We start from the raw sequence: 12057 nt of genomic DNA on the forward strand, positions 1-12057 counted from the left end.
TTCAGAAGTATTGGCAGCTTGCCCACTACACTGGAATGACCTGGCCTAGTTGTACCCGCTGTGCTCGGAAGTTATAGTGCTGGCAGTTTGCCTACTGTACTGGAGCTGAAGGCCTCCCAATTGACCTGTTATATCACAGTTCTGCTGAGACCAATCAATATAGGCACTTTCGTGCAGCTATAATTATTTGTTCCAGTCTTCATACAGTATTTAACACATATAAGATAGTCAATAGTCTCGTACAAGTGAATTCTTGAATTCATGAAAGGGTTATAAAGACACTTTTGTTTGTCTCTTTGTCATTATAAATACAGAAAATGTTTATGGAGGTCAGATCTTTGTTCATTCTGGTCTTCTTTTTACCAATTAAGTAAATTTCATACTCCATTCCATAGCATTTCAGATGATCTACAACATGACATTCATTATTCTGCCCTACCAATTTTAGTAAATATTTTTCTGTCATAGTCACTTCTAAATTCTATCCAAATTTCACATATTTTATCTAAATCTTTCCTGTGCTTTCATGTCTCTGTGCCTTTCCTCAGGTGATTACTGATGCCTGAAGTACTCTCTCCTTTATTTATAGCCATTAAAAAATACAGTGCAGAATCCAACTCAAATGCTAACCTCATGGAATGTACTTTGTAGCTATCCATTACATTTATCTTGTAATACTGAATTATAGTTATATGGCTGCACCCGATAGTCTTTAGTAAGGAAATGTAAGAAGATAGAAGCAACATAGAGTTTACATATCTTTCAGAACCTGGAAAAGGATTTGTTGAGTTTGCATTTTAAACATGACGGGGATTTATTTCTGATAGGTAGAATCCATTATTACTGAACAACTGTCAACATCATGAGAAGAATGCATTGCTTCCTTAACCTTCTGAACACTAACATGCTTGGAATTGAAGATACTTGTCAGGAGAGGGAGGCCATAATTCAATAAGTTCTCTTCTTCACCCATGAGATCAAAGGGAAGGATAATGAAGTGACATCCCAGTGTTTTATTTATCTCCTTACAGATGTGAAAAGTGTCATTCACAGCAATCTTTATACTGACCAACATAGACCAACTGGGGGACATAAAAATAGAACCCATATATGGCCAGAGGGCCTACGATGTTTGACTTAAACTCAACTGAATTCATTAATCCCAGTACATTCATCCTCCTGGGTATCCCTGGTCTAGAGTCTTTGCACATCTGGATCTCCATCCCCTTCTGCTCCATTTATGCTGTTGCCCTTTTGGGAAATGTGAGCATCCTCTTCATTATCAAGACAGATTCCTCTCTGCATGAACCCATGTTCTACTTCCTTTCCATGCTGGCTATGACTGACCTTATTCTCTCAACATCAACTCTTCCTAAGATGCTTGGACTATTTTGGTTTCATGACCATGAGATTAACTTCCATGCCTGCCTCACTCAGATGTTCTTCATTCATGCTTTCTCTGGAGTAGAGTCAGGGCTCCTGGTGGCCATGGCATTGGACCGATATGTGGCCATCTGTAACCCACTGAGACACTCATCTATACTTACCAACCCTGTGGTGCTCCGGATTGGCATGGTGGCACTTCTACGTGGTTTAATACTCATGACTCCCCATCCCTTCCTAGTGAGGAAGTGGTCATACTGCCGGACCAATGTTGTTCCACACACTTACTGTGAGCACATGGCTGTTGTAAAATTGGCTTGTGCTGATATTTCCATAAATAGCCTCTACAGCTTGGCTGTCATAATTCTGATTGTGGGCACAGATGTAGCATGCATCTCTCTATCCTACATCCAGATTCTTCGAGCAATATTTAGTCTCCCTTCCAAAGATGCACGCTTAAAAACACTCAGCACCTGTGGCTCCCATGTCTGTGTTATCCTCACTTTTTATATCCCTGCCCTTTTCTCTTTCCTCACCCATAGATTCAGTCAGCAGATACCACACCACATTCACATTCTTTTAGCCAATATGTACTTGCTGGTTCCCCCTATGCTTAACCCCATCATCTATGGGGTCAGGACCAAACAGATCCGAGACCAAATTTTGCTTTTATTCAGGACTAAGACTATCTAAGAAACTTGAACATGAAACTGAATATATTTTAACATCCATACCTTCTGCTAGCCTGTACATAGAAATTTTTAATCAATCAATAAATATTAGATGCCTACAATGAACTAGGCACAAATATTTTTGTAATTTGTATTCATAAATAAAAAGGATGAAATATTTTCAATTTTCCAGGAGCTGGTTTCTAATGTGGTATTCAGCAAGTATAGCAACATAAATATGAAGTGAATAAATATAAATATTAGGGATCATAGGAGATTTCTTGCAGCAGGTGGTAGTGAAGTGTGTCTTAAAGGAAAAGTAGAACAACATGATATATGCATGTGGAACTGTCAATACAAAGGCTCAAAAACTGCAGCTGAGACAGAGAAAAAAAATGTAATTAGTTGATTCTAGCAGTATACAGGGAGTACAGAAACTGCCTCAAGGTCTGAATTGATTATTTTGGAGATAGTTCAGATGAAATAGGACTATATATCTCTGATATAGCACAGACTAATCTCAGTTTGAAAGTCACTCTCATTAGGGGTAGGGGTGTGCTAGAATGAGCTCAGACTAGCCCACGAGTGAAGATTATTAAATTTTTAGTGTGAACATTTACACTTCAGAAATCCAAAAACACTACAAGTAAGAGATTGATTTATTGTTTTGTTGATTGTCTAAAATTAAGGAAATGATAAAGCATTGAAATTTTAAGGATTGAGTGTATATATATGTATATATATACATACATATATATATATATATATATATATATATATATATATATATATGTAAAATGAACCAATGACTTTTATTTTTTTGCTATTGAGGCAGGCAAGAATTTCCAAAAACCTAAGGTGGAAGAATGGTAAAGATATTCATCAGTGTTGGAAGTAACTACAGCCTGTTACACATTAACCATTGCTATGTTTCCATAACTGTCAATATGTGTTGTCACTACTTCTTTTCTCTACCCTGTTTTTTTTCTGTTGTTAGGTGAATGAATATACAACATAGAGAACCAGGTTTTATCCTTATGAGCTTTGAAAAATCAGAAGATTGTTTAAAGTTTCCCTCATGAACTGATACTCACAGTAGCAATCATGAAGTTCAATAAGGAGCCAATCTGGCAGAGAATCCAACCAGGACTTTAGACACTATGGCTCCAAGGAAAAGAATGAATCATACATTGACTAGGAGAAACTCAGAAATGAACTGGGTGTCGGAATATTTTGTAGGGGCTTGAACCCCTGGTCCCTTGAGGTCAGAAGTGATACAAGACAGTATATTTCAAGTGTGGGAAATCTTAGTCAATGTTCTTTAATAATTGCAAATTTATGTTATGTGATTATATAATATTGAGGAGAAGTTAACAATGTTAAAAGGGGAAATACACTAGATTAGAGACTATGAAATTTCTCCCAGGTCTTCATGTTTACCTTTAGAACATTAAGAGGAGGCAATAGGGAGACAAATGCTGGGGATTCAATCTGCTGCTTAGAGTTAGATTTAGTGAAATGGATCCAGACCCTACTCCAAACACTGTATGTGATATTTTGAACTTTTAGCCTCCAACATATTTACCTAGAGAAATAATATGTACTTTAGGTTCTATTCTTTGGAACCAAGAAGAATCCCTTTCTTTTACAAATAAAGACACTTAGACACAGAGAAATCACAGGAAATATTCAAATCCAGTGATTCCTCCCTTAGCTATCTGTACTGACTCTAAAGGACCTTTGAACATATAGAGAGCAGCTCTTAACCTGGAATTCCTGCCTTGCAGGGCTCTGTGCTATCTAGCCAGCCCTAATTCTTTTGGTATTTTTTATTTTCTATTGCCCTTTTTTTGTTATCTAAGACATGGTAGATCCTTTACCTATTCCTCCTCCTGTGCTGGTTTTTAGGGCTACTAAAAAGGTGCTGCTAGAAAAGACATGTCAACCATTGAATGCCTGTGGCAATATTTATTAACCTTATTTTTTTTAAATACAAAAAAATACATCCTTCCCTGATCAGCACTGTTCTATATATATATTATTTTGCCTTAGTAAAATGGAATTCCCCAAAGGATAAAGACTGTTTTGCTTTGTATATTTTACCAAAGTATTTTACCTAATTCTTGGTACATTATAAAAACTTAAGGCTTTTTCATTCATTCTTTTATTCATTCATTTATCCATTCATCCATTCATTCAAAAGGTCCAGGAAATGGGATTCAAATTATGATCTTTTCTCACCAAGCTTCAAACTGTGTCTATTCATGTGGATTCAATAATGCCATACTAAAAAGAATCATGACAAATGGCAGTTTACCTAGGTGACAACAATCAAAATCTTGACAAGACTATGCCATAGGTTTTAATAGGGGTCTTTATCTAGGAGACCAGGAGAAATGGGTACAGTTTGTATAGGAAATTGATGATATTTAAAAGCCACCAGGACTTTATGCAAAGATATAGTTCACTAAGAATAAGGAAAACATTTTAAAGGTCTTTCATGCCACCATCATGAATTATATGCTAAGATATATATATAATAGGACTACCAAATAATAGAACATTTAGGCAGATTTAGAAGAGATTGAATGTTTCAATTCAACGTGTAAACATTAATAAGTAAAGTAACTTTTTAGTGAAGAGTTCCAGGTATTTGTTCTTGGTGTTACACTGTACACTTTTCATATTTCTAAATGGCTGGAAGGATGATTTGGATAATTATTCCATTACATAATAGAGTCCAAAATATTTTGGCACATTAGAATAATGAGCTATAGTGAACAAGATAGAACATGTTATGTTTAAATATGAGGATCACAAATGGCATTAAGAATCAATTTTAGTGGCAGCTAAGTGGCAGTGGATAGAGCAGTGGCCTGGAGTCAGGAAGATTTGAGTTCAAATATGACCTCAGACATTTAATAATTGCTTTGCTGTGTGAACTTGGGCAAGTCACTTTTGACCTCTTTGCTTTAAATAAAAAAAATCAACTTCATAAATATAGCATGGAGGCATACCTAGACAATGGGCAGTTAGATGGTGGAATGGATCTTCATGAATTCAAATCTGATTTCAGACACTAGCTGCATAACCCTGGGGAAGTCTCTTAATCCTGTTTATCTCAGTTTCTCCAACTGTAAAAATTACCTTGAGGAAAAAAATGACAAACCATTCCAGTACCTTTGCCAAGAAAGCCACAAATGTGGTCATGAAGATGTGGACATGACTGAAAAATAACTGAGCAACAAGAGCAAATATCTATCCAATTGTTCTTCTGAAAAAGATTTGGGGACTTAATGGATTACAATTTTAATCAGCAGTGTCACAAGGCAACCAAAAGACCTGATACTATTTTGAACTTAATTAAAAAGCAAATACATTCAGAGTGAGGGAGAAAGTTCCATCCACTCTATAAAATGATACTTACTTCTGAGCACATTGTAGGAAACATATTACCAACCTAAAGTACATGGAGAAGTTAAAGAGCTGAAAAATGTGCCTTATAAAGACCAATAGCTCAAACAGAGCTTGGAATGCAATAAAATATTTTTGTCTTGTTTCAGATAAAGTGTTATCTAGTCAAGTCTCCTCTTTTTGTTTAACTTATAAAGCACACTTTCTGAAGCTATGAATCAGAAAAATATTTATCCCAATGGAATTTCATCTTATTAAATTCAGCTAAGTACTCAAATCCTTCTTTTTGCATACTCCCTGTCATTGATTATATTAGTTTTCTTTCCTAAGTTTAGTTCAACTGTAAGATTGACGAAGACATTGTCTTTGCTTTTATTCAGTATAGTATTAAAAATCTTAATGAACATAAAGAATCTCTAACCCCTGTCACTGCCACAAATAGACATTGTACAACAAAATGAATGCTACTTTAGTTAGTTACAAAGCTACCTAATTATATTATTATGTAGCTGAGTTATTTCCATCTTTTGCACAAGAAAAACAAAATATTTTTCCCCAAGAGTTTACTTAAATTTACAGAATTCCCATGACTGACTAATCTAATAGCCCCTTCACAAAAAGTATTATGTTTAGTCATGACCTTTTATTGTCAATGGTTTCACTTGCTTATCATCTCACTATGCTTCCTCTATACTTTTTCCTTTCTTTCTTTCTTTCTTTCTTTCTTTCTTTCTTTCTTTCTTTCTTTCTTTCTTTCTTTCTTTCTTTCTTTCTTTCTTTCTTTCTTTCCTTCCTTCCTTCCTTCCTTCCTTCCTTCCTTCCTTCTTTTTCTTTCTTTCTTTCTTTCTTTCTTTCTTTCTTTCTTTCTTTCTTTCTTTCTTTCTTTCTTCCTTCCTTCCTTCCTTCCTTCCTTTCTTTCTTTTTTACTTAGTATTTCATTTTGGCATTCTATTTGGCAAACTATTTTGGCATTAATTTCTAACACTTTGAGTTCCTTTAATACTTTCAGTCCCTCTCTCCCTTCATATAACCCCTGACTGAGAAGGCAAACAATTGGATAAAGGTTGTGCCTGTGAAGTCATGAAAAAAAAATTCCACAATAGATATGTTGTGAAAGAAAATACAGACCAAAAAACACACAAGAAAAATAAAGTTCAAAAAAATATGATTCAATCTGAATTTAGATTCCATCAGTCCTTTCACTGGGAATGGATAGCATTTTTTAAATCATAAGTCCTTCAGAGTTCTCTTGAGTCATTGTAGTGCTTAGAATAGCTAAGTCATTCACAGCTAATGATCTTAAAATATAGCTATTATTGTTGAACAGCAAATTTCATTATATATATTAATTCATATGTTTTTCCAGGTTTTTCTGAGAGTATCCTTATCATAATTTCTTAGAGCAGAATAGTATTTAATCATCATCACATATTATGATCACATAATCACAGAGCAAATTTGATGGCTAGAAGAGAACAATCTAGAAAAGAAGACATGTAAATTCTTGGAGGGAGTAAACATGAGGAAGATGCATTCAACAAAAATGTCCACCAGGAAGTCACATCAGATTTTGAGAGAGCAAAGGAAAGACCAATAAATAAAATAAAATTGATATTATTACATAAGTACAATGTATGACATGTGTTATACTAATGTGTAATAATAACAATAATCATTATATTTTCAATTAATTTCATGTTTTATAAAGAGCTTGATATCTATATCTATATATATCTATATATAATTTTTATCCCTACAAGAGTTTGGTGAGTTTCATATTATTTTTTTACCTTTTATAAAAATGAGGAAACTAAGACAGATAAACTTAAGTCACTTGTTAATAAGTATCTGATGCTAGAACTGAGAAAAACCATATGGCATAATGGATAGAGACAGGAAGACCTGAATTAAATATGATGTCAGATACCAGTTGTGTGACTTTGGGAGCATCACTTAACTCTCTTTGCCTCAGTTTCCATCTATAAAATAATCTGGAATTTCTGCCAAGAGATTCCAAAATGGGGTCACAGAGTGAGACAGAAAATAAAACTAAATAAGAACCCATGTTTTTGGGACAGGAAAAAGGTATAATCTTTTTTGGAATAATTCAATTATACTTACTGTAAGAATAAAGTTTTGTGTTTTTTTAGTTTTTGTTTTCTATGATAGTATCAAAAACTATTAATATCTAGGGCCACAGTTTTGCAAAATCCAAATAGACAGCCAATGTCTAGAAGAGAGAGAAATGTTTGCCTATTAGGACAGTGGAAATCCATTCACAGGATATAATTTCAGAAGGGTTTGAGCTAACTCCATTATGAAAATGTAACAACACTACAGATGTAAGTTGGAATTCAAATCAATGGGGAAAATTTTCTTGAGTGCTGTATAAGGGAATGAGTAAAATTTTTGTGCAGGAATAAAGAATACTGACAGGGGTAGCAAGATGGCACAGAGGATATAGTTCTGGACTTGGAATCATGAAGACCCATTCTCATGAATCCAAATTGTATCTTGGATATTTATTAGCTCTGTGGCCTTGGTCAAGTCATTTAATCTGTTTACCTCAACTCTTCACTTGTAAAATGAACTGGAGAAGAAAATGGTAAATAACTCCAGTATATTTTCCAAGAAAACCCCAAAGAAGTCACAAGGAGTGACATATGACTAAAATGGCTTACTAACAAAGAGGTTATACAGCATTGAGGAGGTTCAAAACCTGAGACAAGAGAATATTCAGATAGAGACATTGGTGATGAAGAGACTGAATTTATTGGAGGTATAAAGAATAATAATAAGATTATCCCTGAAGGAGATTGAATGAATTTTGAAGAAGTGGTGACTCAATGATAGAAGTATCAGGGAACTAAGAGGCTCTGAAAGTGGTAGAAGGGAGCAAACAATATTCTAACTCCTCTTTCTGGTCCTTTGCATCAGAGCATGAAAGAGGAAAAGACAGCCTTTGAGAGAGAATGAAGAGGCATAGTATCTTCAGGAGAAAATAAAGCTTTGGTGACTTTTAGAACAAGTAATGAATATGAGAAGAGATGTAGAAATAGGGGTAATTTTTTACCTGTAGGAAAGAGTCACAGATGAAAAGGGAAGTCAAAGAAGGAGAGGGAGTGGAAAGGGTTACAGCAGAGGTTGTTATATAAGCAGAAACAGTGTGGTGAGGATTCTTGAGTAAGATACCAAAATAGTCATTGAATCTGAAGAATTGGCTTTCTATATCAAAAAAGGGGCCTGCACTCTCTGAATATGTGAGTCAAAGAAAGTGTGCTTTCCTGAATATTGGTACCCCAAAACAAAACAAAACAAGACAAAACAAAACAAAACAAAAGCACCCTGATTTCTTTACTCTAGTTCCAACTCTGTGTGATGTCAGAAGTCAACAACAAAACAGATATATACTTTAAGTGGGTTGGTTACTCAATTCAACACCTCCTTTGAGTACTGAGTATATAAATCTATACTTAGCCACAAATACATGTGTATGCATTTAGATGCAGCTTATGAAGCAAGAATAATGGGATTTTTTCCTTCATTAAGACACTGAAATACACATATATGTGTGTCTGTACATAGTAATTTCTGTGGAATTTAACAAGGTATGTATGTATATATGTATTCATCGATACATATATGACATACATTTTGAATGTATGTGTATTTGTGTGAATCTACATGTTTCAGTTATACATAGGTGATTAATAGATGACTACAAACATGTGTGTATATACATGGATGTGTGCTCATATACTTGTACACATATTTACATACATATATATTCCTATATTCCTTGATTGACAGGTTACCCTAGCACATGTATATATATATATATATATATATATATATATATATATATATATATATATATATATATATATATAGCAGCACACACATGGACACACACCTGTGCAGGGGCACATCACATGAATATCAATGCCTATACACATATCTGACCTCATACTCATAGGTATACAAAACATGCATTTATACACATGTAAACACACATACACATACACATATGCACATATGTGTTTTCACTTTCCAGGGTAGGAACATTCTCCAACTTTTGTTTCATAAGTTATGGCTGCTTCATGTTATTGGAATACAAAAGCTCAGGGGTAATGAAATAACCAATGAAATAAAATCAGGAAACATTTTGCAAAGTTCAGCTGTGAATACTGGCTCCTTTCTGGTGTCATTTCTGTGAGGATGTGTGGGACAGGAGGCCAGGTTTGGCAACCTAGATTGAGAATGCTTTCATTTATCTTGAACTCTGCATTCTTTCTCCCCTTCAATCATGCTCAAGTATAACTAATAAGAAAAAATCTTATAGTTACAGAGAAAGGGGAGGAAAACATATGCTTAAAATTTCAATAAAATCTCTTGAGGCGATTGTCTGTGTGTTTGTGTGTGTGTGTATGTGTGTGTTTGTGTCTTACTCATCTAGTATATTAGCCAATGCAGTGAAATGAGCAAATATATTGGTATCTCTTATTCAAACCAGACCCTAATGTTGACATACATTATTCCCATTGTACTTGTTGATGAATGACTGATAAAGAAGGATAATCTATTCAATCCACAAATTTTGGGATTTGTCTGTTTGCTATTTTAGTAGTAACAAGGATAATCATATTATTAGCTTTAGTAGAATTAATAATAGCAATGATTAGTAACTGTCAAGCACTGCACTAAATAACAAAGTAGTGCAGAAACAAACAAAAACAGTCTATGCCTTCAAGGAGTTTGTGCATATGTATACATATATATATATATATATATATATGTATATGTATATGTATATGTATATGTATATATACATATAAGGAACAGACACTATATAAATCAGTAGGTGAATACCAAATACTTACATATCAGAATGAAAGTTAAAATTGAAGTGAAGACTCAAGTGACCATGTGGATTGGGAATCTTTTTGTAAATGGTGGCATGTAAACTTAATATTGCAAGACATCAGGGTTGTCATGATGTGACAACAGGGAAGAAAGAGGGTAAAAGCACAAGCGGGGGCAGCTAGGTGGTGCAGTGGATGAGCACTGACCCTGGAGTCAGGAGTACATGAGTTCAAATCCAGCCTCAGACACTTACTAAGTACCTAGCCGTGTGGCCTTGGGCAAGCCACTTAACCCAAATTTCTTGCAAAAAAAAAAACCCTAAAAAAAAAGCACAGACAGGAGATGGATAATCACATGTTAACAATAGCAAGTAAGGTTGCAAGAGTATAGAGTTGCTATAAGGGGTTGACTGTGGCAAGTATGAAAAAAGTATAAATCATGAAGGATCCCGATTGTTTAGAAACTTAAATACAAAATAGATGATGTTAAATTTAGTTCTGGTTTATTAAGAACAACTGGTTTTTAGAATGACTCTAATCCAAGCATTAGAGTTGGCCAGTGGTCTTTCCAGAAGTCCATGACTATTCATAAAATAGTCCTAATATTAATAGGACAAAAATGAAAATAAGAATCTTCCGTGTTGAGAAATGTTTTTAATGAAATGCATTTAAAATACTATAACTTGTAGGGCAGAAATAAAAAGTGAATGCAGACTTCTTATATCTACAGAAGATGAACCAAGGAAATGACTGTATTCTAGACATTAAAAGAAATAGGTTTTTTTTTTTTTGGCAGGGAAATAGGGTTAAGTGACTTGCCAAAGGTCACACAGCTAAGTGGTTCTTAATCTGTCTGTTTGAACTCTGGTCTTCCTGACTCCATGGTCAGCACTCTATTCACTGTGCCTTCTAGTAGCCCCTGAGAAGAAATAGTTTTTACTGGACTGAGAATCAGGGAACTCTGAAACTAGTTTCTTAAATCAAGTCTAGCAATAATCTTGCAAATATTCGTGTGAAATATATTTCCTATTCAATCTTGATATATTCATGACAGTCATCCTAAAAGTTGTTAGCTATGCTTTGCTACAGAGAGATCAGGTGACATGGGAACTGAAACCATCCCCCCCCTCCAAATTCTTAAAGAAGTGATGGCACTAATTAAAGTCAATAAACCCAATTTTTCCCAACACCTGCGATGAGTCTTTTCTTTTTGCCTCAAACCAGAAATTTAACCATAAGAGAAAGAGTCGATTAACCCTGGACCTATTGAGGAAATTAGTGATGCCTTTTATTATCATCAAAATGAGGGTCATCTCTAATAATTCAGGGTAAATATCAGTTAGAATGGGTATAGCTCGGAAGCCATGTACTATAGAGTAATCACTGGGAGAAACCAAGAAAGGAACACCACTCACTTTATCTTCTAATGTTGAGCTTTTCAACTATCATATTCTTGAGTAAACATTTTTGTTGTTGTTGTTGTTGTTATTGTTGGGTTTTTTAGGCATTTGTAAGCTAAATGGGGTTAAGTGGCTTGCCCAAGGCCACATGGCTAGGTAATTATTAAGTGTCTGAGGCTGGATTTGAACTCAGGTGCTACTGACTCCAGGGCAGGTGCTCTATCCACTACTCCACCTAGCCACCCCGTAAACAAATTTGGTAAAAAGAACTGCTTTCATTCTGGTGAATAATCCCACAGCATTTTTTTCAGGGCGAGGATGCATTGG

At 34.7% G+C, this 12057-nt stretch overlaps 1 protein-coding gene across 1 annotated transcript; it reads left to right on the forward strand.

The window, feature by feature from the left end:
- Positions 1-1128: 1128 nt before the first annotated feature.
- LOC141489481 (olfactory receptor 52E4-like) lies at positions 1129-2076 on the forward strand. The gene has a single exon (XM_074190080.1). The coding sequence runs from the start codon at positions 1129-1131 to the stop codon at positions 2074-2076; it is 948 nt and encodes a 315-aa protein (XP_074046181.1).
- The last annotated feature ends 9981 nt before the right edge of the window (positions 2077-12057 follow it).

The sequence above is a fragment of the Macrotis lagotis genome, chromosome 1 (assembly GCF_037893015.1).
Source record: "Macrotis lagotis isolate mMagLag1 chromosome 1, bilby.v1.9.chrom.fasta, whole genome shotgun sequence".
NCBI classification, from domain to species: domain Eukaryota; kingdom Metazoa; phylum Chordata; class Mammalia; order Peramelemorphia; family Peramelidae; genus Macrotis; species Macrotis lagotis.

Excerpts from the sequence above, each read along its gene's own strand:
- LOC141489481 (XM_074190080.1), top strand. The coding sequence starts at position 1,129 with ATGTTTGACTTAAACTCAACTGAATTCATTAATCCCAGTACATTCATC.